Source organism: Pantherophis guttatus, chromosome 3 (genome assembly GCF_059756535.1).
Source record: "Pantherophis guttatus breed Tessera chromosome 3, ASM5975653v1, whole genome shotgun sequence".
Classification (NCBI taxonomy): Eukaryota; Metazoa; Chordata; class Lepidosauria; order Squamata; family Colubridae; genus Pantherophis; species Pantherophis guttatus.
In genome coordinates, this window is record NC_142065.1 from 54,252,016 (window position 1) to 54,276,246 (window position 24,231).

At 41.2% G+C, this 24,231-nt stretch overlaps 1 protein-coding gene across 14 annotated transcripts in view; it reads left to right on the top strand.

The window, feature by feature from the left end:
• Positions 1–24,231, top strand: part of AMPD2 (adenosine monophosphate deaminase 2) — a 63,054-nt gene that overhangs the window by 31,987 nt on the left and 6,836 nt on the right. For 4 of the 14 annotated variants that reach the window (XM_034414776.3, XM_034414779.3, XM_034414774.3 and 1 more), the window contains exons 2-16: positions 1,359–1,489; positions 4,389–4,519; positions 6,140–6,208; positions 7,674–7,785; positions 11,296–11,482; positions 12,198–12,248; positions 13,038–13,179; positions 15,413–15,502; positions 16,314–16,443; positions 17,478–17,672; positions 18,141–18,272; positions 19,865–20,028; positions 22,568–22,694; positions 23,001–23,164; positions 23,471–23,591. In XM_034414776.3, the coding sequence (XP_034270667.1) occupies positions 1,359–1,489; positions 4,389–4,519; positions 6,140–6,208; positions 7,674–7,785; positions 11,296–11,482; positions 12,198–12,248; positions 13,038–13,179; positions 15,413–15,502; positions 16,314–16,443; positions 17,478–17,672; positions 18,141–18,272; positions 19,865–20,028; positions 22,568–22,694; positions 23,001–23,164; positions 23,471–23,591 (1,946 nt within the window). The remainder of the gene's footprint in view (positions 1–1,358; positions 1,490–4,388; positions 4,520–6,139; positions 6,209–7,673; positions 7,786–11,295; positions 11,483–12,197; positions 12,249–13,037; positions 13,180–15,412; positions 15,503–16,313; positions 16,444–17,477; positions 17,673–18,140; positions 18,273–19,864; positions 20,029–22,567; positions 22,695–23,000; positions 23,165–23,470; positions 23,592–24,231) is intronic. The other 10 variants (XM_087889595.1, XM_087889599.1, XM_034414775.3 and 7 more) reach the window with 3 other exon arrangements.

The window sequence follows — 24,231 nt, forward strand, 5'->3', positions numbered from 1 at the left end:
GCATCTCAGAAACAACCAACAGATTATTATAACACATGGCATCATTACCAGAGTACACAAACCAATAAAAGCCCTCCAAAACAAGTTAAGTAAACCAAAAGACCCCAAGAAGAAAAAAACAGAAGTCATCTACAACATGCAGAGTAAGAACTCACAATCAGAAGTTACAATGAAAACTACATGATCATACAACACATGGACAAACTCAACCATAGTTTCAACTGGGAAATTATGAGCATCCTAGACCAAGCTAAATCCAAAATGTTAAGGAATTCCTGGAAGCTTGGCATTCAGATAAATCAACCATCAATAGACACAGCCAATCAGAATATAAAAAGCAAACAAAAAGAACAGAACACATCCTCTCCAGAAGCATATGCCCAGATAAGCAAGGATTAACATCAGATGATCAAGTAGAAAACAATTCCCAAATCAAGGAACTTCCAAACAGACAACCATACCCCTACCAACACTGGCTGGGCAAACTAATCTATATAAACAGAGAGCAAACTCCACACTGAGTAGCACTGATGATGTTCTTTAGTCATGTGATGAAACATTTGCAAGCAAACAATTAAGCTCAGAGAACATCAAGAACTCTACTTTTTTTAGGAAGCTATTTCTTACTTTTAATGTGGACTCAATCTGTAACAAGAAAATTTGGCATGGGTTCCTGCATTGAGCAATATGAAGCCAGAAATGAAAATAAAACCAAGCATGCTTCACACAGATGTTCATATTTATTTTAATATCTATTTGTTACTAGACACAGATACCTCCTAACCATTTTGAATACTAAACTTGTCTTTAGTATCAGACCTCTATCAGACCTGGGACATGAGTCCTAACAGCATATTTTTCAAAATATGAAGATAGAAATAGTTTTTGGAAACTATTCACAAATAACAAGCCTGTTTCTCTTTTAAGGAGGAGGAGTTGAAGGAACTAATGTTGGACATTTCTGACATACATTATGGAATGCTCTCACACCCTGGTTGACATAGTTAGCAGTTCTGAACTGATTTCTAAGGCTAATATGGGAAGACACTGAATTGGTGAACAGAGGGGTATGTGTAATACAACTTCTGTAAGCTAAAGTCACTTTCCATTAAATATGCCAGCTGGACTGGGGCGGTATTATTAAAAAGCTAATTGTCTTGCAGTAACATTAATTCAGTGAAAAATTGCTGACTTCCAAGATCTGCAGATGAGTCTGAGTAAACTGAGGTCTAGTACTGCAAATTTATGTATGATCTAAAGAGAAAGAGGATGTTATTAATATCTCTCTCGTTCCTCCTGCTTCTCAGACCTAGTAGCTTTTCCTGTCTGCCTGATTGCTGTCTTCCTTGCATCCACAGAGATTCACGGAGGGCCGAGGTCCCGGCAGTTGCAGCCTGCACGTTCTCTCCCAGGGCCTTCCCACTGCCTGAAGCATTTTCCTGTTGATCTACGGACCTCCATGGATGGCAAGTACAAAGAGCTTGCTGAGGTAGATCTGCATATTCCCTCACTAGTTGTTTGTATGTGTCTGCACTGTTCATTGTAGAATGAAGGCTGTGAAATGAACATGTAAAAATCATGCAATTTTTCTTGGGTTGTTCTTCTTAATGTTAAAAAAAAGACCATTTGTAAATTCTATTTTGAGAAAATTGTTTTGAATCCATGTGATTCTCTAGCATTTCTAGGAGAGAAGGGTTGACTGGAGAAAATAGATTTAAAGTTTCTTAGTAAAGAATTGCTCTTGAAGCAACTTATTTTTGGATTCCAGAAATAAAAGCAGAACAGTTATTTTTGCCCGTTCACCTTTTACTCTGAACTCTCCAAAGTATGCACTGGTCGCCAGCCATCGGAGGTGGTAGGATTATAATCTAAAACAGGTGGTCCTCATTTAATAACCACTCATTCAATGAATTTACAATGGTGCTGAATGAATGGTAATTAAGACTGGTCCTTGTAGTTATGGAAGGGACCTTGTAGGCAGGGGTGAAATGCTCCTGGTTCGGACCGGATTGCCCGATCCGGTAGCAATGGAGGTGGGTCGTTTGGAGAACCGGTAGCAAAAATCCCTGCCGCCCCCTCATGCCCAGCTGAGCCGCACAATCATCAGAGGCTTTTTTTACTTTTAAAAGCATTTTTTCTACAACCTCTTCGGCCGAAAAAATGCTTTTAAAAGTAAAAAAAAAAAGCCTCTGATGATCGTGCAGCTCAGCTGGGATCGTCAAAGGCTTTTAAAAGAAAAAAAACCTTTTTTTCTTTTAAATATCTCTGATGATCCCAGCTGAGTTGCCTGATCGGCAGAAACTTTTTTTCTTTTAAATGCCTCTGACAATCCAAGCTGAGTTGCCTGATCGGCAGAGGCATTTAAAAGAAAAAAAGTCTCTGCCGATCAGGCAACTCAGCTGGGATCGTCAGAGCCTTTTGAAAGCATTTTTTTTCAACCTCTTCGGCGAAGAGGTTGTAGAAAAAATGGTTTTAAAAGTTTTTTAAAAAATTGGCCATGCCCACCCAGTCACTAAGTCACCCACCCCCCACTAAGCCATGCCCACAGAACCGGTAGTAACAAATTTTAGATTTCACCACTGCTTGTAGGTCATCTAGTCCAACCACCCACCCAAGCAGGAGACCCTACACCATTTCTGACAGATGGCTGTCCACCACCATCACTTTAGAACCAAGCCCCACCACCACAAGAAAACAGGAAAACCAGAGATCGCTGAAAGGAAACCTCCCATCTCTAACACACTCAGCCGAACCTGGCTCACAGTTATAAAATCTCAGCATCCCACAGTCACATGATTGCAATTTGTGAACTTCCCTGCTGGCTTCTGGCAAAGGAAAGCTGGCAAGAAGTTGCAAGTCACATGATGGCCTCATTCAGTGAGCCATGCCATCATCGCTTAGGACAGACAGCAACTGGGACTGCCAGAACTGCCCATCACTAAGCAGTCTGGTCATGTGGGTTTTTTTGACAAGTTGTATAGGCATCATACACTACACTGTAATGTAGTGTTTCTCAGCGCTTCACAACTTGTTGGAGAAAGGGAAATGTTAGCATATGCTGGCTGGGGAATTCTTGAAGTTGAAATCTACGTATCTTTTAAATTGTGAAGACTGAGAAACACTGTGTTAGGATATGTTTCTGTCTTATTTTCATAGGAAGCAAGTAAGAGCTTGCTTACTTGGCAATGACAGATCCTTAATGTTGACAGATCAGTGTGTATAAAGCACACTGGAGAAGGCATGCTCCTGGGTGTGGCCTTGGGTTTATTAATCATTGATGTGTTCTTTGATGACCTGGACAATGAGAAGTAGCAGTTATAAGATTCATTCAACAGCCATCACTGGAACAGTTTTAAATTACCGCAGTTATGACCTCAATGCAAATTACTGTCCTAATCAAGAGTACATCATGTTATAGTTTTCTAATCCACTGAGCAGCGGTACTTTCACTGATGCTGGCATGAGATTGTAGTCCTGGCAGATTGTCCCAGAACAGCTTTTAACGGACTCCTCGGGTTGTTGTTTCTTATGGATAACAGAGATTTGTTTCTCTTATTCATTTAAAACATTTATATACAGGTACTCCTTGACCTATGACTGGTTGCTTAATGACTGTTTGAAGTTACAACAAAGTTACTTAGGACCCAAATTTGAAATTCCAACCACCCTCTTTAGTCATGTGACTGCGTTTTGGGCACTCAGCAAATGGTTTAAACTTCCCATAGTCACGTGACTGCATTTTACAACTGTTTTGCCAAAAACCAGCATTTACTTCTGGTTTTGGAAGTAAACTGGTCTATAGCAAACCATTGCCTCATTTAACAACCACAGCATTTGCTTAACAAATACCACAAAAAAGATCATAAAATCAGGTCAGTCACATGGGTGACCTGATCTATGACCATCCCGACGTAACAACTGTAATGAACAGGTTCCATTATGGTCATAACTCAAGGACTACCTGTGGCTGTCCGTCTCATACCAAACTCTGAGTAGCTCCAAATCAAGAATTAAAACCACATAAAAAACCATATTAAAATCATAAATATTAAAAAAAAAAAAACACCTGGTGCCAAGTCAAGCTTCTAACTTGCCATCACCCCATCCTATCCCAGCACATGGGGTGGAAAGTCAGGACTTCAGTGCTCTTTGGAAGGCTAAGAGGATAGAGGCCTGCTGAACTTTGGTGGGGGAGAGGAGTGTTTCATAGGCCAGGAGCTGCCACAAAAAAGGCACGCTTTTTGGTTCCCGTAAGGTGGCAATGTTTAAGGGAAGGGACTGGGAGCATGCCCGTCCTATCTAACCTCATACAATGATGAAGACCTTCATTGAAACTACATGCACGCTTGTATGGATATTCCAGTAGCACTGTGCTGTTATGCTTGCAGGAGTTGTTTTGTCACTCATTGGCCGAGAGTGAAATGCGCAGTGCTCCCTACGAATTCCCAGAAGACAGCCCCATCGAACAGTTAGAAGAGAGGCGCCAACGGTTGGAGCGGCAGATAAGCCAGGATGTGAAGTAAGTTGCCAATGCTTTTTGGACTTTTCCTAGTTTCCCTTCGATATTTCAAGAGCAGGATGGAACATTTCACTTGGAGCCTTGGGGGAAAAAGAAAACAGGATGAGTAAGAGTATTTGAAACTGGGAAAGATGGGAAGAAATCAAATGGAGGTAACTTTTATTTACAATCTAGAAAAAGTGTGATAGAGACTTTGGAAATATCCAGGAATGTCATTTCATTGCTTCAACTTCTGCAGTGATAGTAACCATCATGTCAAGAGAAGCATTCATACAGTCATCTGTCAGTGGCATGACTGCGTGTCTATGTGCATAAATGTGTGTGGCTGATATTTTTACACTTTGCTTGTCCTGCACACAGTTTTCTTACTGTTAGATTGTCACTGGCATGATTCCTTAGCAATCACATCAGGTAGAAAATATCTGGGTTTTATCTATCCCCACCTTGCTGTTCTTCTCTATAGTCCTTTAGAGACCAGAACAGGGAGAGGAAACAGCATGGTGGAATAATGGCACATTTGGCCATTAGGATTCTGCAAATGTTTACTTCTAACCAGAAACCTCACTTGGGAAGGGCTGCAAAGTCTCAGAGTTATTTCTTCAGTGGTTCAAGCCAGGGCATCAGTATGAGGGGAGGACAGTGCTTAGGCAGAAGAAATGGAAGCTACCAGTTGCCTATTTACCTGCCTGATGCCTGGCAACCAGTGGTGCACTTGTGCTGCTCTGAAGAAGGAAGAGGGGATGGCAGAAGTGAGACGGAAGGAAAGATCCATTGGAATGAAAAACTTAGGGAGAAGGAATACAATAGGCAGAACATGGTTTGCTGTAGAGATCCATGCATGGAGTTCTGTTAGATAGGAGGCAAGTCTACTCAATGGGGGAGGGGGATCTTCATTTCTACCCTGATTAGACGCCCAGTTTTTCAACTCCCAAAAGTTCCCCTTGGAATGTTGTGGCAATCTAGGAAAAGTAGGATTTTAGAGGAGAAGCACAAAAAGAGATCCAGGAAAATAACTTCTGAAGGAGAGTATAGGACTTCCTTTTATCAGAGCAATATTGGAGATAACAGATTTCCTTCTCTTCCAGTGAAAATATTCCCACAGCCCCAAAAGTCTTTGATCTTCAGTTGTAAAGAGGCATTATATTGGTCCTGCGTGTCTAATGAGATTGATTTCATTGAAGAGAAAGTAGTTGAGCTATTTATCTGTCTATATCTCTTTAAGGCAGAGCCTGTGAAAGGGGTTTGGGTAGGGGGTTTAGGAGTGGTTTGGAAAACAAACTGGCTGCTGGTAGTCAAGCAGGTGGGAAGGAGGTAAGGAAGGAAATTCAAATAAAGGGAAAATATGATGTGGGAACCAGCAGTGCTTTTCCAATAATAGCCAAACCATAGCTTAGTCATGGTATCTTACAAAGACCTCTTACATTCATTCTTTTTTTGGATCCCATTGCTAGTATATTGCTGTATAGTGTCTGCCATTTCTGATATCGGTTTCTGCATTAATGCTAGTGTTTTTCTTTTTCTCCTCATCTTCTTTACCATTTCCTCTTCCTCTTTCTTTCTCCCCTCTCTGACTGTTTGTCCTTTTCTTGGCCTTGGCCTCCACTTCCCATTTGTCCTCAGACTAGAACCTGACATTTTACTCAGAGCCAAACAGGACTTCCTGAAAATTGACAGTGCTGCCGACCTACAGTGAGTGCCTGGCCTTAATTCTCTCTGCCCTTGACTCAGGGGTGGGCGCGGGACTTTCCCGCAGGCTGACTCTTCTCCCTATTCCCACCTTGACTGATCCAGAGTGAGTGACCTTCTCTTTTGCAAAGTTCTGTCCCCCTCCATACATTGTATCCCACATGCAATTGTACCACCGCTGGGGGTGTTGCCATTAAAATGAATTCCACAGACTGCGAAGAAAACCTTAATCCACGTTAAATTAAGGCACTTTTCCCCAACATGTTACTCTCCTGTTGTTTTGGGTTGATGATGGAATACCTAACGGGAACCAGGCTGGGGAAAGACTGAGTAACAACATTGGGAGGATTCTAAATGGTCAGATAGAACCAGAGTTCAGAATGGAAGTGGAGTTACTCCCAGAAGTGAGAAAAGTTTGGTATGTTAGAACAAAGGTACCTCTGGAAAGGAAAGGCTAAAGTCAGCTGCCTTATCTGTGTGTGTCACTTAAGCAAACTCTTCTGAGAAAAAAGCTTATCTAAAGTTGAAAAATTAGGGGAGCCATTTTATTTTGGACCAGACCAAATATTATTGGACTAAACCAAACCTCGTTTTATTTTTTGCATCTTCCAGTCCCAAAAATCTCAACATCGGTGAGTGGGGGATTCCACACATCATACTATTGGTTGCTTTCCCTTGTTCCTTTTCTGAGCTCTGTTTCCCTCCTGTCCTTCTTAAAGCAACTATTTTCAAGGCAGGCATAGTGGATAGAGCTGTTTGTCTCTGTTTTATATTTGCCTTTTCCCCTTCCCTCTTTCATTGTGCATTTGTTGACTGAGCAGCTTGGATCCTAGTGAACCCAGAAGCTCAGCCAAGTAGGATGTTTCTCACTGTTTTAGGCAGATGAGCAGCTCCTTCAGTTTTGCCACGACAAGAAATCTATTCTGATACTCTACAACAGGTTTTTTTCAAACTGTGTTTGGTGGAATCATGGAAAAGAAAAAGAAAAGGAAGGAAAAGAAAGAAAAAGAAAGAAAGAAAGAAAGAAAGAATTATTCAAGCACAGTCAATTTTTTATCACTAGAGGTTTGCCTTCTGATTGTGGGTTCCAGGATTTTTCTTTTAATCTACGAATTTTTGTAGCCAGAAAAAGTTTGAAAATCCCTGTTTAACCCAAATGTTTGATCGTTCAGTATAGAAATGAGCAGTCAACCATCTGGTAAATTTGGGGCTCAGGAACATTTTCCTACTAGTTCTGCTGTATGTATTGTTGCCCACTGCTATTCCTCACCCCTTTCCATAGTTCAGAGTGCTGCCATTGGAGGATACACCTGAAAGTCCCTGTGTTGCCCGTGTTTGTGTGTTCGATTTTGTGTTTTCACACACCTGCTGGAAAAGGGGACTCCTGTAGACTGACAGAATTTATCAGAGACTATTCCTCATGGTGGCTCCTTCATTCCCTCTCTTTTCCCCTTTCTTCTCCTCCCAGATTATTTAAAGAACAGGGTGAAGACCTAGTAGATTACCTTCCAAAAGATCGAGATATATTTTTGGACAGAGAGTTCCAGAGGGTCACCATCTCTGGAGAAGAGACATGTGGGGTAAGTCTGTTTGATTTCGGTTGTTCTCATTTCCCCCAACCCATAAACATTGATTCTCTTTCAGAGACCCTCACACACAAAAATGGGCAAGTTGACATCCTCCACCTAACTTTGACTACAAGCGCCCCAAAGCTCTGGTCACCATAATCAATAATTTGATCGTTGTGAATGAAAACATCTGAAAGATACTTAGCTGCCTATTTCTGCTACAGAACATAATGCCTGCTGTATTTGGAAATATGGCAGTGGCGCAGTGGTTAGAATGCAGTACTGCAGTTTACATCTGCTGTTGGCTGCCAGCAGTGCGGCAGTTCGATCCTGATCGGGTCAAGGTTGACTCAGCCTTCCATCCTTCCAAGAGTTGATAAAATGAGGACCCAGATGGTTGACGGCAATATGCTGACTCTGTAAACCACTTATAGAGGGCTGTAAAGCACTGTGAAGCGGTATATAAGTCTTAAGTGCTGTTGTTATTGCTACCCTGGGAATGACTAGCCTCTGACACCCATCTACAACTTGATGCCTGTTGCATTAATGACAGCTCCCATTATCTTAAGCCACTTTGGTCAAGGTATATGGGAGTTAAAATCCAGAATATCTGGAGGATGCTAAATTGGGGAAAGCTGAACTACTGTCCTTGCTCTGAGTTAGGGAGAAAACATAGGTTAGAGATAAAGTATGTGGATTGCAAGCAACAGATTTCTTTGGTTAAAGTTTCCTATAATGGAGAGTTTAACAGGGTAAGATAGTAATTTAGTTGGACAGATGCGCTAATCACATTGCAGAAAGCTTTCTACATTCCCAAAATATTATATACGTTCCTTGAAAATCACAGAATCCAAAGAGTTTCACATTAGCTAACTACTGTGTGATGATACTGAGTTCAGTCCTACAACTTAGTTTCCTTGACAGTTGCTAGGACTACTTGAATGCCCCAGGCAGAGATCCTACTAACTACGGCATCTGCTTGGAGCCAATTTTTTGTGAGGTGTTTTTAAAATGTGGGTTGTGGAGTAGCCAGTGGGCTGCATGTGATTGGGTTTTGTTTAACAGCCTCTCTGCCCTGCTGAAATCTGATAAACCTTACCCCTCAGTATGATTTTCTGCTTTTAAAAAAGAAAACAAGCAGTAAAATATCTATAGTGATTCTCAATCATCCATGTCATGGTTATGCCAAAGGTACTTTTCCAAAAGGCAACTGGACTTTCTTTGTCACTGGATTTCTGATTGTCAGAAATTGACAAACAGTGACAGGTCTGAATTTCTTCAGAACTGAAGAAGCTTCTTGGATGTGAAGCAAAACATTTTCAAGGAAAAAAACCCAAGAAAATCCAGTTGTCTTTTGGAGACAACTGGAACTTTGGGACAGACAGTAAAATAGAAAAGTTAAGCTCTGTTATTTTTGAGTACATTTTTTTAAAACTATTGTATGTTCTGCTCCTCCATTTCAGCAAAGGGCTGCAAATTTTCTCATTTTAGAGACCTTGATGATTTAAAAAAAAACCATTTTAAAGGGGGTGGAATCCCTTCAAAGTGCTTGTTCACCCTTGTTTTAAAAGAACATTCTACTGGCTCTTTAATTGTTTTTCCTAGTGGTGTCTCAGAAGCTGAGGGATGAATTTGAAGAAAGAAAGAAAGAAAAGAAACCCCATACTGCTTCTGCCGCAAAAGCATGTGGTTTTTGTTTTGCATACTCTTCCATGCTGATTTAGGTTGACTTCCAGGGCAAAGCGGAGGAAAACTGCTGTTGCTGAGAACAGGAATGTTGTTTGTTTTTACAAAAACTCAAGGCCTTGCAGGGTTCTGGGAAGTAAGTTCCCCAGGAGCCTTGAGAGAGCCATTCCGCCAGCTGAGCTGCCCTTCAGCCAAGTTCAAGTCAGGATGTGTACTCGGAGGTGCTACATCAGCCAGAGATCTGGGATGCAGTGAGCCAAGTGGGGGCATTCTCAGGACTCCAGCTGGGCAAGTCCCCCCCCCCCCCCCCGTTGAGCTGTGGCTGGGGCCAGACCTTTGAAGTTTCCGGGGATCAGTTTAAGATGTAGCTGTTTATCTATGCTTGGGCTAAACTGGTTCCTCTGTGCTGCTCTGGCATTGTTGCCCAACATTTCAGAGCTCAGGGTGTGTGGTGTGGAATAAAAGTTTGACAGAATTGTCATTTTGGACCATTATTTTTTTTTTTAACTCATTGTTCCTTATTTTTCATGAATGTGCTCCAGTTTGGATTGTTTTGTTGATGAAAAGACAGGAGAGAAATTTAAATTAACAAACAAATACATAAATAAGTAAAGCAAAAGAGAGGGAAGCCAGTGAATCTAGTGAATGAGAGAAACCTCAACCCTGGAGCCAGCCACAAATGTTGTTGTAATTTCCTTTGCTGAGAAGGTGAGCAGTAAGCATATCCTTCCCTCTCACTGGAGCATAGTTACACTGGTGTCCACACCTAGAGAATATTTATTGGTAGTCCAGAGCCTAATTTTTCTCTCCACTTCTATATGAGCCAGAATCTTGGTGAATCTTGGTGGTCCTGCCACAGGCAACCATGTTGTGAGCAGGGAGATCAGTTTTTCTCTTACCACACCAATGCAACAAGGAAGAGGATGGGGTTGTTCACTGCTACTTGCATAATGAGTTATATTTATTTATTTTATTTATTTATTGGTTCGATTTATATGCCGCCCTTCTCCGGAGACTCAGGGTGGCTTACAATGCGTTAAACAATAGCCTTCACACTTTTGTATATACCTGCTTAGTAGGGCTTTGTAAGTCTTTGTAAAGGCTGAATTGGAACTATTAGCTGTTGACCATTCATTCAGCTGCCCAACTCAAGCTATGTGAGTCTGGGTGACATACAAGACAAAAAAGAAAACTCTTATTCCTTAATATAAAACAACAACTTATTAAACCATGAAGGGTCCTTGGTGCTCTCTCTGAGCTTGCTTATTTTCTTGTAGACATTTCATCACCAAAACTAGTTAACGTCATCAGTGCTAGTGTGATTAAAGCATACTAAACACTAAAATGGTGAACAGAAAGATTCCTAAACCCTCCCTTCGGAGACTCAAGTCAACTTGCCGTAAATCCCTGTTGAAATATGTATGTGTGAATGAGGGTTTGGCTGAATAACCAACTTGACTTGGCTTTTTGCAGTCCTGCCAGATGTAAGGTTGGCTGCATCATAACTTCGTCTGTAAACTATTAAGATGTTGTAATAGCTTCAATTGACTGAACTAGTACGCATATGAGATAAAACATGGATTAAGCATCCTGTGATCTCCAAATGCTGCTTCCTGTAAAGAAAAAAATAGATCACAGAGAAAATATTGGAAAGCATTTTGGCAATGTTCCTTAACGGTGGGTTTTTTGGTAGAATGCAAAACCTTTTCTTTCTATCTTCAAGTATTCAAAATGCTTTCTCTGATGACTTCTGTTTTATAGCGTGTGAAACTTTCCACAATGAGGCTCTGACAACCCCCTCAGTTGAATAAACTGCTTTTCTTTTGCCCTATACAGGTGCCCTTCACAGACCTGTTGGACGCTGCTAAAAGTGTGGTCAAGGCATTATTCATTCGGGAGAAGTACATGGGGTTTTCTCTGCAAAGCTTCTGTAAAACCACAGCACGATTCCTGCAGGATCTTTCAGAAAAACCCTTAGCCCCCAGGATGTATGAAGAGATCCCTGAGACTCCTGTGGCTGCAGGTAAGGATCAGAACTGGGCATGGATTGAAAAAAAGCATTTCCCTAATTCTAGTGACAGGGATGGCTAAGATGATAGTTAGAAAAAGATACTTTAATAGGATTTTAGACTGATTGTTTAAACTATTTGAAGCCTGGCAAATAGTCTGGAAGGAGAAGACCTTGAGGCACAACTTCTTTCACAATCAGTGACAGTTGCAATAACAAATCCTGTATTATCTGCTACTGGGGTAGACTAGACTGGATAGGTGCAGGAACTCCACAGTTATCTCTCCATGCTTACGCATTCTGCAAGGTTTCTTTTATTGGGGTCCAAGAGAGAGATTTTAAAAAGCATGAAGGAAATTCCAGTTCTATGCTGAAAGAAGCTGAATCTTGTATTCACCTATTTGGTATATACTGTGTTCTGTATTTTCTATTTGGATTTTTCTAATAAAGGAGAAGGCAAAGAAGTGAACAAGCTATGTCTAAAGCCAACTAGAAATTTACTTCTAAAATTAAAAGAGAAAAAGAAAAAGGCATATTTCTCAGGAATAACAAAGGAATTTTACATGTAGACTAAATTTTCTATTACATCCAAAGCTGCACGTTCTCTGTGTTTCCATAGAAACATGCAATCTAAACAGATTCTGAGGTAAATGGGAAGGAGTAATATAATTAGGCTTCCGTAACATTATGCACTCTTGACGCTTTGGATTACCAATCTCCTTATCCTCAGATATCATGGAAAGCTGCCAAGTGAGTGATGGGCGGAGATGTCCAATATACGGTATGCGGAGATTCCCTATCAAATTTGGGGAACACTGGATACAATTTTTTTGCAGTGGTACCATCACATTCTATACGCAATATAAACTTAACCTTAAACTTACTGGTAGTCCTCAGCTCTGACCATTCATTCAGCGACCGCTCAAAGTTACAGCGGTGGTAGAGGATGATGGTTACAACTGGTCCTTGGAGTTCTGGATATTCCAGCACCACCCAATCCCACAGTCGTGATAGAGGTGCTTAGCACTTATGACTGGTTTGCACTTAACGACTGGTTGCAATACCCCGTGATTACATGCTAACCATTTGCAACCTTCCTTATCCAGCTTGCCCAGCAACAGCCACTAACCTCCCTGACAGCCTGAAATTTCCTGCCGGCTTCCCCACTGACTTTGATTGTAGATACTGGCAGGACGTTGCCTTGCTTAACCACCATGGGATTTGATTAACAACAATGGCTGGGACTGCAGAGATTGTTATCCCTAAGTGATGCAGTCACACTTTGTAACCACGTCACTTAACAGTGGAAATTCCAATCTTAATTGCCATCCTAGGACTAACTGTACCTGTTCAGCCTTTGCTTAACTGATTTGCTTGGTTTGTGCTCATGCTTTCTTAGTGGAAGAGAATGGGAATGCACAACCCCTGAAATGGGAGGGGGATTATGGTATGGGCCAGAGGTAAATTAGCATTTGATTTCTCTTTTAACATTCCATTAAACTCTTAACTACAATAGTCAAGATCACTGGGCAGATGGGTGGTTTCTCATAAGCATTTTCCTCTGTTACAGATGCTCCAGTGCACCCTCCATTTGCACACCAGCATCCTTATGAGAAATGTGATCCTCAATCAATGCCTGGAGATCTTGGCTTTGGTCTCAGGATGGTCAATGGAGTAGTTCATGTGTACACCAAGCAGGATATCACTGACAAGTAAGTAGGTGGCTGAAGGCCTGAGAATAACCTGGTTATTAGGAAAAATCTGGAAGAGAAATAACATCTGGGGCAGTGATGTTATCTATGATTCATGTCTTAGCTGAGCAAGATTTCTGATCCTCTCCATTTTTCTCTGCAGCTAGGAATCATTAATGCTTCTGACTTAACAAACTGCAAAGGAAACAGATTTGAAAGTAAAAATTTATCTATAATTATCCCAAACAGAATTTATTTTAGGAAGGTTCATTCTTGAGCAACATTTTGTGGTATACACAAAATTATCTGCTCCTTTTTTGCTAATCATTATTTATGTGCATACAATGTACAGTGATTAGTATTGCCACAATAACGAGAAAGCACTTTTTTTTTTCTCTTATCCATCTGCCCTCAGGAAAGTAATACTTATTAAATAGTGAGGGGGCTGTGGTTGCCAATCAGCCGTACTGAGAGACAAATTTCAGTTAGGAAAGCTCATTACTTGCACTAAAAAGTAATAGAACAGAATAAGCTAAAGCAAATAAATAAATAAAAATATGCACTGTACTTTTATTTTTAGTTTCACATTCAAAGCAAAGTATAATTAAAAAAAAGTTATTTAAAAAAAATATGTAAACCCTCACCCTTTAATTACAAACCATATAACAGCTTCACAACATCCCAGGAAAGTCATGTTAAACAAAAAGCCTTTTAAAAGTACATTGCAAGTGATGGAAGGAACACAATGGTGCAATTGGAAAGACTGCTAACAAACTCACACAAGTTTGCTATGATTACCAACCATTTCTCTTCAGTTCCCATCAGCCTAGGCTAAAAATGCAGGAACTGAAAATGGAAAACACCTTCAGCTACATAGGAGTCTGGCTATTTAGGCCTTCACTGTTCTCTGAAACCAATTACTAAATGTAACATATCTGGTAGCTTGTGCTAACTGAATAATCAACTCGGACTTCAGCATCACTGAAGGCTTGAAGCCACACTGATTCTAAAGCAGGCTACTACAGTCCAGACTAGAAGCTTCAGATGTGTGGACTTCAACTCCCAGAATTCCCCAGTCAGCATTGTTGAAGTCCACACATCTTAAACCTGTCAAAGTTGAGAAACATTGATCCAGGCTGATACTAGTGTTTGTATCAATTGCAGCTAGTAAAATACACTTCTGGACTGAGAATGAAGCAGCAAGGAAGGAAAAGCAGGATACTGCTGCTCAGCATCTTCAGCTGCTCTCACTTCGATCTGATATGGATCCAGCCATCTGACATATTACCCTTTAGCTCAGGGGTATCAAACTTGCGATGACACGTTGTCATCACGTGACGTCTCGCAACTTTTCTCCCTTTCGCTAAACTGGGGGTGGGGGTGGCCAGCATGTGACACATCCGGCCTGTGGGCCGCAAGTTTGATACCCCTGCTTTAGCTCATAACCAAGTTAAGGGCTCCAGATATTGGGCTCCAGTTGTACTGCAACTCCTTGATCTGATATAAAAGAAACTTTGAGGCCAATGTCAGGAAGACATTGATGACATGTATCAGGAGTCTCCAACCCCTGGGCCGCAGCTTAGTACTGGGCTGTGGCCTCAGTCAGAATCAGGCCGCACAAGCAGTGGGCCCTCACGCACATAGCTCCAAATGGAGCTAGATGCGTCAGTGTGTGCCCCCGCTGCTCGCGCAAGTGGAGCTGCCCGCATATGTGGCCCCACCACTTGCATGACCTGGAACCATCCACTCTTCCCCCTCACTGCCACTGCCACCACCACTGGTCTACAAAGCTGGAAAAATTGGGGACCGTTGCTCTAAACCATCTGTTACAGCAGCTACATATATTTTGCATTGCTCATTTCCTCTCTGTCTAATATAGAAAAGCAGTTGTTATTCTATACTTATCCTAGAGCAAATGTAAAACCCAGGATTTTGCCAATTCCAAATTTTAAAACAATGATTTAGTCTACTTCAAGGCTGGCAAATCATTCAGAGCATCTTGTTTCTCTATTTTTTCTAGTAAAATACTTCTTACAATTTTTCAAAGTACTAGTGACAATGATATAGGGTTTTTTTCCTGGAATATTGGCGAGGCTGTTCTTGGTTTGACAGGTTTATATCTATTGGGTTACTCAAAAAACTATTCTCTACGCAGACCCAGGTAGTGGTGGTGGTGGTTCTTTCCTTGCTTTCTTTCAATGATGCAACTTTGCTCATAACTTTGGCGATCTGTTCTCTATTGCATTTTGAAAAGGACCACTGAACTGGACTTGCCTTATCCTGACCTGCAGGAGTTTGTGGCTGACATGAATGTTCTGATGGCTCTGATCATCAATGGCCCCATGTAAGTTTTCTACCTTTTTGATCTGTGCATGCAAAATCCAGGTGCCAAACTCCTTTCCAAATAGCCATTCTACAAGGGTGGCTTACATATATTATGATCCTAGAATCTGTTATGTAAAACACATTGTCATCATAAGATTACATGGGAGACACATTTATCTTTTTTTTTTTTGGTCAATTTAACATAGTTCATAGTTCAAAATAATCATATGATTATTTTCCTGGATAATCAAAGCGTATTCTTCAGGTTGAAAAAAAATTTATTGGACTTTTTTTGAAAGAAACCGTGTCCAGAGAATGCTTCAATACAACTTTGAATACCAGGAGCCAAAAGCAGATGCTTTGCTTTTCAATTTCTTAGCATTTTTGTAAGGAAACAGTAGTCCCAAAGGTGTTTTTTCAAGAAACATCTGGACTTTCTGGTTTTTCTTTGAAGACGTTTCACTTCTCATCCAAGAAGCTTCTTCAGCTCTGCCTCTTGAAAAGTTTGGGATAACTATGGCTTGGATGATGGCGAATCTGCATAGACATAAGTAGACAAGTAGCTACTTAAAATAGCTACAGTAGCTATTGTAGACTCACCATTAGGCCGACTTGGCATAGGCTTGATTGTATGGGATCTTTAGTAATTCCCATATTCTGTTTCTGGAAAGAAGGATCTAGCTTCCCCACCCGTGTAAAACTTTCTGAGTTATCAATTTATTGTACTGAGATAGCTTATGGGATAATAATAATGAAATTAGATCTCAAATGGAAAATGTTCTAATTAAGGTGTGCAAATCTTAAATTGTTTTCTTTTCACCTTTGGACAGAAAATCCTTCTGCTATAGAAGACTTCAATACTTAAGTTCAAAGTTCCAGATGCATGTCCTGCTCAATGAGATGAAAGAGCTGGCAGCTCAGAAAAAGGTGCCACATCGTGACTTCTACAACATTCGAAAGGTAGAAGCACTGTATAATTTGAGAATATGTGCTGGTAGTTAGGGCTACAGACTATCTCAGTGCCACAGATTGTTGAGACTAGAAAGTTCAATAGGAATAGAATAGAATAGAATAGAATAGAATAGAATAGAATAGAATAGAATAGAATAGAATAGAATAGAATAGAATAGAATAGAATAGAATAGAATAATAGAATTGAATTCTTTATTGGCCAAGTGTGATTGGACACACAAGGAATTTGTTTTGGTGCATATGCTCTCAGTATCGATAAAAGAAAAGATACATTTGTCAAGAATCATAAGGTACAACTCTTAATGATAGTCATAAGGAACAAATAAGCAATCAAATCATATTAGGAACAATCAATATAAACCTTAAGGATACCAGCAACAAGGTTACAGTCATATAGTCATAAGCGGGAGGAGATGGGTGATAGGAACAATGAGAAGATAAATAGTAATGCAGTCTTAGTAAATAGTTTGACAGTGTTGAGGGAATTATTTGTTTAGCAGTGATGGTGTTTGGGAAAAATTTTTTCTTGTGTCTAGTTGTTCTGGTGTGCAGTGCTCTATAGCGTCGTTTTAAGGGTAGAGTTGAAACAGTTTATGTCCAGGATGCGAGGGGTCTTCAAATATTTTCACAGCCTTCTTATAGAACGCTTCACCAGTACAGCCCTTTACCTCTTTGTACTGGTAAGAGAACACTAGCAGATCCTACTGCTTTTAAGTTGGTAGCAAAACACTTTCAACAGAAATGCTGAGTTTTGCACTCAGATTTGCACCTCTTGGCCCATTTTGGATTGGTATATAGGGATTGTCTTTTATAAAAACAAAATCCAAACAATTATGTTAATGCTTACTGTATAACAATCTTGGAAGAAAGTCAGCATTACTTCTGTATTACAGATTGAAAAATAGAGCTGAGTTTGAGAACAACAGTTTTTTTTTAAAGTCAGCTAATGAACTGGTGTCTAAGATAACATTTGAGCTTGCATCTTCCTAGCTTGTATAGTTATCCACTAATCCTTTGATCAGGTGGACACACACATCCACGCCTCATCCTGCATGAATCAGAAGCATCTGCTACGCTTCATCAAACGGGCTATGAAGAAACACCTGCAGGAAATCGTTCATGTGGAAAAGGGCAAGGAGCAAACCCTTAAAGAGGTCTTTGAGACCATGAATCTCACCGCATACGATCTGAGTGTGGACACCCTCGATGTCCATGCGGTATGTCAGATGCATTCATCGAAGAGGGTAGCTTTTCTCTGACTTATAAAGAGAATTAGAAACTGATTTTCCTACTGGACTAAATAGCAATCTTAACTTTGGACACTGGGCTGGATAAAAGTTTCTTATTCTTTCCAGTAGAATGGTCTCACATGCAGAATGGTAGTTTCTGACTTTTTCAGGTCTGTGGGAACACAGCTCTAAAGTTGCCTCAATTATAAGCAATAGAGAATCTGATCTTAATTAACTCCAACAAGTAATTTGGTAGTATTTATCAAAGAGAAGAAAGTGCTCATTAAAGAAATATGTAGCAGCTTCTGATCTTGGAAGGCACTTCCAATCAAAGGGGGATGATGGAGGGAATTCTGATTAAAGAAATATATCTTTATGAGTAGGGCTAAATCAGGAAGAGAAGGCAGTTGCACTCTGGCTTATCATGATTTATCTTGGCATTCTCTCTGTTAATAGGATCGTAACACCTTTCATCGATTTGATAAGTTCAATGCCAAATACAACCCCATAGGAGAGTCTGTTCTGCGGGAGATTTTCATTAAAACAGACAACCAAGTCTCTGGAAAATACTTTGCTCATATCATCAAGGTGAGGCCTGCTATAATGGTATGTGGGAATGTCCTTGAGAGACAGGGAATTGCCACAGCCAGGGGAACAGTTGGACAAGAGACGGCCTGCAGAAGGAATGTAGGCATGGCAGATGCCTCAGAAGGGACCCTCCCTAGTTTTTTAGGCTGCAAAGGCAGTGGGGGAGAAATGGATTTTCAGACTTGCAAGATTCGTAAATGTAACCTTATAATAAAGTAGGATCAATCCATCTAGTTGTGCTTCACATCTGGATTACCTTGCAAGTTGGCCTCATTTGTACATACTTTCTTAAAGCCAGTGGGGCTGAACAAGTTATGCAGACTTAAATATAGCTATCTTTTGGGGCTTTGAAGCTTGGGAGAATCAAGCAGGTTGGTTTTGGAGAAGTAATAGAAGTGTTACAGTAAGTTAGGGGTGTCAAACCAGTGGTGGGTTGCTCCCGGTTTGCACCAGTTCACAAGAACCGGTAGTAAAAATTTGTAGTTTGGAGAATCGGTAATAACATTGGCTGGCCACACCCCCGAACCGGTCCCCAGCCTGGTTGCCGCTCGCTTACCCCGCCCACCTCATCAGAGGCTTTTTTTTTTCTTTTAAAAGCATTTTTTCTACAATCCCTTCAGCCGAAAAAATGCTTTTAAAAGTTAAAAAAAAAAAGCCTCTGATGATTGTGCGGCTCAGCTGGGATCGTCAGAGGCTCCTAAAAGCATTTTTTCTGCAACCTCTTAAGGTTGTAGAAAAAATGCTTTAAAAAAAAAAAAAAGTTGGCTACGCCCACCCAGTCACATTACACCCCCACCAAGCTATGCCCACAAAATAAGCCACGGCCAAAGAACCGGTAGTAAAAAATTTTAGAACCCACCCCTGTGTCAAACTCGCGTTGTCACGGCAGCATCACATGACATATTGTGACTTTCCCCCCCTTCACTAAATCGGGTCTGGGCGTGGCCAGCACATGATGCATCCAACCCGCAAGCAGTGAGTTGGACAGCCCTGCTATAAGTAATAAAGTCACACGGGGGGAGCAGAAAGGGGTGGTGGGTGTATAAAGGTTATTTCTTGATTACTGCAGGCCCAGTAATGGCCATAACTCACTTCTGAACATTAGAAGCCTACTCTTAAATGTTTATACATTTGTCCCTCAATCATCAGAAGTTGAAGCCAATATATTCGTGTCACACCATGCTACAATACTTACCTAGCCATTGTAGTTGGAAACTACGGTATGCTTAGCGTATTCTATGGGCTAATATTGGGTTTAGCATTATGCATGAAGGAGGCTCTGCGGCCTGGTGTGTTTTATGAACCTAAGAAACCTTATGGCTAAAATAACAAAAGTGGATCGGACAATCTGCAATCAGTGTCTCTATTTAACTGCATAATTTGTTGAATGAATTTCAACCAACCTCTTTGTCACTCAACCTGGCTCATAGGATTGTTGTTTGGGAAGAAAATGAGGGGAGATCCCCATCTAAGTCACCCAGACCTCCCAGACAAAAGACAGGATAAAAGAACATGTATTTTTATTGTTGTTTTTTTTTTAAAGAAAGAGCTCCTATTCTTAAATTGCTAACAAGCTCATTCTCTCCTGGTAGGAAGTAATGTATGACCTAGAAGAGAGCAAATATCAGAATGCAGAACTGCGACTGTCTATCTACGGCCGAGCACGGGATGAGTGGGATAAGTTAGCCAAGTGGGCTGTTACCCACCGAGTGCATTCCAACAATGTACGCTGGCTGGTGCAGGTGCCTCGGCTATTGTGAGTACCTCTCTCTTGGTTTTGCAGTTTCAAAAGCATGCAGAGACTCGCAGAATCACAAAGGGCTTTGCATACATTAGCTGCTTTATTATTAATACTCAACAGCCGGTTTTGTCTAGTAAAAAGTGGGTACAGGACTTGCTTTTTTTACATATATATAATTCTGGCACCAAGATTATACCCTAAATAAGATAAATATTGCCCTTCCACTGTCTTTTTTTTTTTTAAAGATTTATAGAAAATCATGTTGTTTGAACAGGTATGATTAAGGTGAAACCTTAGAGGCTGCAATCCTGAAACCAATTTCAGAGTATTCATGTTTAGGATCAGTGAGATCGCTGTGCCTTATATATCTGGGTATCTTTGGGGAGAAATTGTTCTACTGCTTTATAGAGCAGGGGTCTCCAACCTTGGCAACTTTAAGCCTGGAGGACTTCCAACTCCCAGAATTCTGGGAGTTGAAGTCTGCCAGGCTTAAAATTGCCAAGGTTGGAGACCCCTGTTATAGAGGGTTCTTTATGCTACAAGTAGCTTTCCACTGTATTTTTTGACGGTCACGGAGAGCAACCATCTCAATAAGAACTGTAGAGGGCTCTTTAGTTTTCTGTGGTTGGATCTTAGTTTTGATTTCCACAGCAGTTGTAATCCCAGTTAGTGGGAAACCACCCTTTGGACGTAGCTGCTCAGTGTAGTACAATATCAGCTTATGAGCTAAAGTGGTAAGACTTGCACTGATGATGTTACAGTATCTAGTTGGGTAATGAAACATCTGAACTGGAAAGGGTTGCAACAGATTTCTGTCTACCATTCAGAAAAATACCAGTCTTCTGTTGGTGGCATCAGAGGAGAATGTTCTCACCTAGGCTTCCTGAGTCAGTAAAACACACGAGTAGTCCCAAAAACCTCTTTAATTTCAACGGCTGTGAATTCTGTTCATTCACAGATGAGTCCCAAATAATTGTAAAGACTCCTTCGGGATAAGGCGGATAATCACCCACCTTTAGCTCCCTTGACACGCTGCCAAAGACCTAATTGGCAAAACCACATGGAGTCCAGAATCAAACAGAGCTTCAGACTTTAAACCGAACAGAATGAATAATGTTGCTTCCTGCAAAGGCCCACATGCCTTTGCTCCTCTTTTAAGTCTTATGGGAAGGGCCAATCATCTCCCAGCCCTACTCCCGTCATCCCTTTTGTTTGAACTGTTTTTGCCTTCTGCCAGCTCTGTGCATGCGTGCACTGGGAACAGGCTCCCCCTGTTCCTCTGCCTCACTGAGGTCCGACTCTGGAGGCTCCGGAGGCAGCACTTACCTCCCAGATGGCCCTTTCTCTGCCTCTGAGACAGAGCCCTCGTCCGAGCCTTCACCAGACTCCAGGACTGGTCCATGTTCCCCCCCAGCCTCCTCACTGTATGACTCTGCTGCTAGCTCCACAGGCTGCCGGCGGACCACAACAGAGGATGGGGGAAGAGCCAGTTGCAAATCTGTTCCCCACAATATCAACAGAAGCACCAGAAGGACTAAAACTACTTTGAAAGTATTTGATAAATGGCCATACAAACTTGCACGTTTTCCCAAAAACACATCCTCTCTTACTAAATCACTGTGTAAGAGAGTTATCTATGGAGATTCTCAATCATCCAGTTCATGGTTTTCCCCAAAGGTGCTTTTTCCAAAAGGCAATTGGACTTTCTTGGGTTTTTTTCCCCTTGAAAAACATTTTGCTTCTCATGCAAGAAGCTTCTTCATTTCAAGACCGAAGAAGCTTTTTGGATGAGAAGCAAAACTTTTGCATACCTTTGGGGAAAAAAAGCACCTTTGAGTGTAAGATAGTTATTCCTTCCAACCATCTCTGCTGTGTGACATCTGCAGTGAAGATTGTTGGGAATTGGATTTGCTGAAGCAGTTGGGTTACTTAAGTGATCTGACTCTCATTGCCAGAAGCTGTGCAAGCCTTACCACAAAGCAACTGATTTTAAGTGTGATCAAGGCATACTTAGGTATTTGTTCATAATTTCTGTGGTAACTTTAATGCCAGGGAGGGCAGAGACGTGGAAGAAGTGTTAGCAGTTTTCTGGTGCCAGAGTAAAATCAATTTGACTGGGCAACATATTTATTTATTTATTAAAATATATATATATTTATGCCGCCCATCTCCCCTAACAAGCTGACTCTGGGCAGCTTGAGATTTTTCTGCCCAGAAAACAGGGAATTGGGTACCACCTAATACATTGACAACAGAAGGGGAAAAAATGAACTAGTTTAGTCTTAAACTTTAGCTGAGCTGAGGAATTCTGGGAGTTGAAGCCCACAAGTCTTAAAGTTGCCAAGGTTGGAGACCCCTGTTCTAGGAAATATGCTACCCACTCCCCTCTTCTTCCAAGAATCAGGATATGTGGAGTGTCACATTACACGACTGCTAATTATAGCCCTCAGTCAGCTCAGAACAAAGTCTGAGGAACAGGATTGTCAACTGTGAGGAATGAAGAGATTTATGTGTGATGGAGCACTATCACTTTTTGTTTCTTGACTTTTAACAGTGACGTATACAAAACAAAGAAACAGTTGGCCAACTTTCAGGAGATGTTGGAGAACATTTTCTTACCTCTCTTTGAAGCCACCATCAATCCTGCTAGCCACCCAGAATTGCATCTCTTCTTGGAGCATGTAAGTAGGGATACTGGAAAAAAAACAACCTTAATTTCTAGTACTTGTTAAAGGGATGGCTAATAGTATCTCTGCATTTGGGGCAGAGTGAAGGACAAACCTTATATATGTGATTCTTGTATATGCTTGATCCTGAAGGCCATTTAGTTAGCATAAAGCGGAATGGTTGATATATATCAGTCTTAAATAATTGTCACGATCCCTCTGGCTGATTTGCATAAAATGAATGAAGATGCAAGAGGCTTTGAAATCCACAGGCATATTTTCACCCGCTCCCTTTCTTTCCTCTGGTTTCTGAATGGGCAGGTGGATGGTTTTGATAGCGTAGACGATGAGTCTAAGCCAGAACACCATATCTTCAACTTGGACAGTCCCTTACCTGGCAATTGGATGGAAGAAGATAACCCACCATATTCTTATTACCTTTATTACACCTATGCTAATATGGTGGTGTTGAATCATCTGCGTAGGTAAGTGGTTTGCGTCTTATCTCCCTCCTCACCCACCTTTTCTGAATTTGCATTTGCTCCAGAATGGTTTTTAAGGCCTTGAATATCCTTTTTCTCACCTTTCTGGTAATAATAGTAACATATTAAGAGACTCAAATACTCAGGTCTTGTGGTCTATGTTTCAGCTTCATAACTTTGGTGCTGTAGGTTGGGCATTAATTCCTGTTCCTCTTTCCCATTTTACCAGCATTTTGACTTCTCCTTTTCCAAAATGCCATTCATTTGATTGACTAAGCTGTATATTTTGCTTTCCCTTTTTTCCCCTAGGAAGAGGGGCTTCCACACCTTCGTCCTGCGACCCCACTGTGGGGAGGCAGGACCCATCCATCATCTTGTGTCGGCTTTCATGCTGTCAGAAAACATATCTCACGGCCTCCTTCTCCGCAAGGTAAGGGAACGCAAATGAGTTGATACCACATCTAAAAACATGGACATGCCTGTATATGTGCTGAAGCAGAAACATTGCTTAGAAGCAAAGCTGCTGCTTAAACCATCACATACCTTTGGGTATTTTGATAAAGGCTACTGTTGTGGTAAACATGCAGTGGGAACCTAGGCAGAAAGCAAAAAGAAAATCACATCGCACTTGTGTCGGAAGCACCAAGGCGCTTCCAGGTTGAAAGGATTAGCGGTGACATCGCTATTCTCCAGGGGATGCCCAGTTGGGGACTCCTTTCATGTCCACATTAATGTGCTCACCGAAGTGGTACCTGTCTAGCTACTTTTGAATGCTATGCTTTCGAAATGCTAGGTCAGCAGGAGCTGGAGCAAGTGACGGGAGCTCATCCTGTGCCATGGCAGCATTCGGGTTTCAAACGTGGGCTTGCTGCTTGTCAACCTAGTGCCCTAACTATGTGAGCCACCATGCTCCTAAAAAGAGAATGTGAATAGATCATGCTGGTGATACTTGCAGTCTCTTGAAAGAGTTTCTATTCATGACTCTTCCAAATGGATTGAAGGAAGGAGGAACCCATGTATATTTATCCAGAAGCAAGCATTAGGTGGGGCTCAGTGTTTGCTTGAGATAC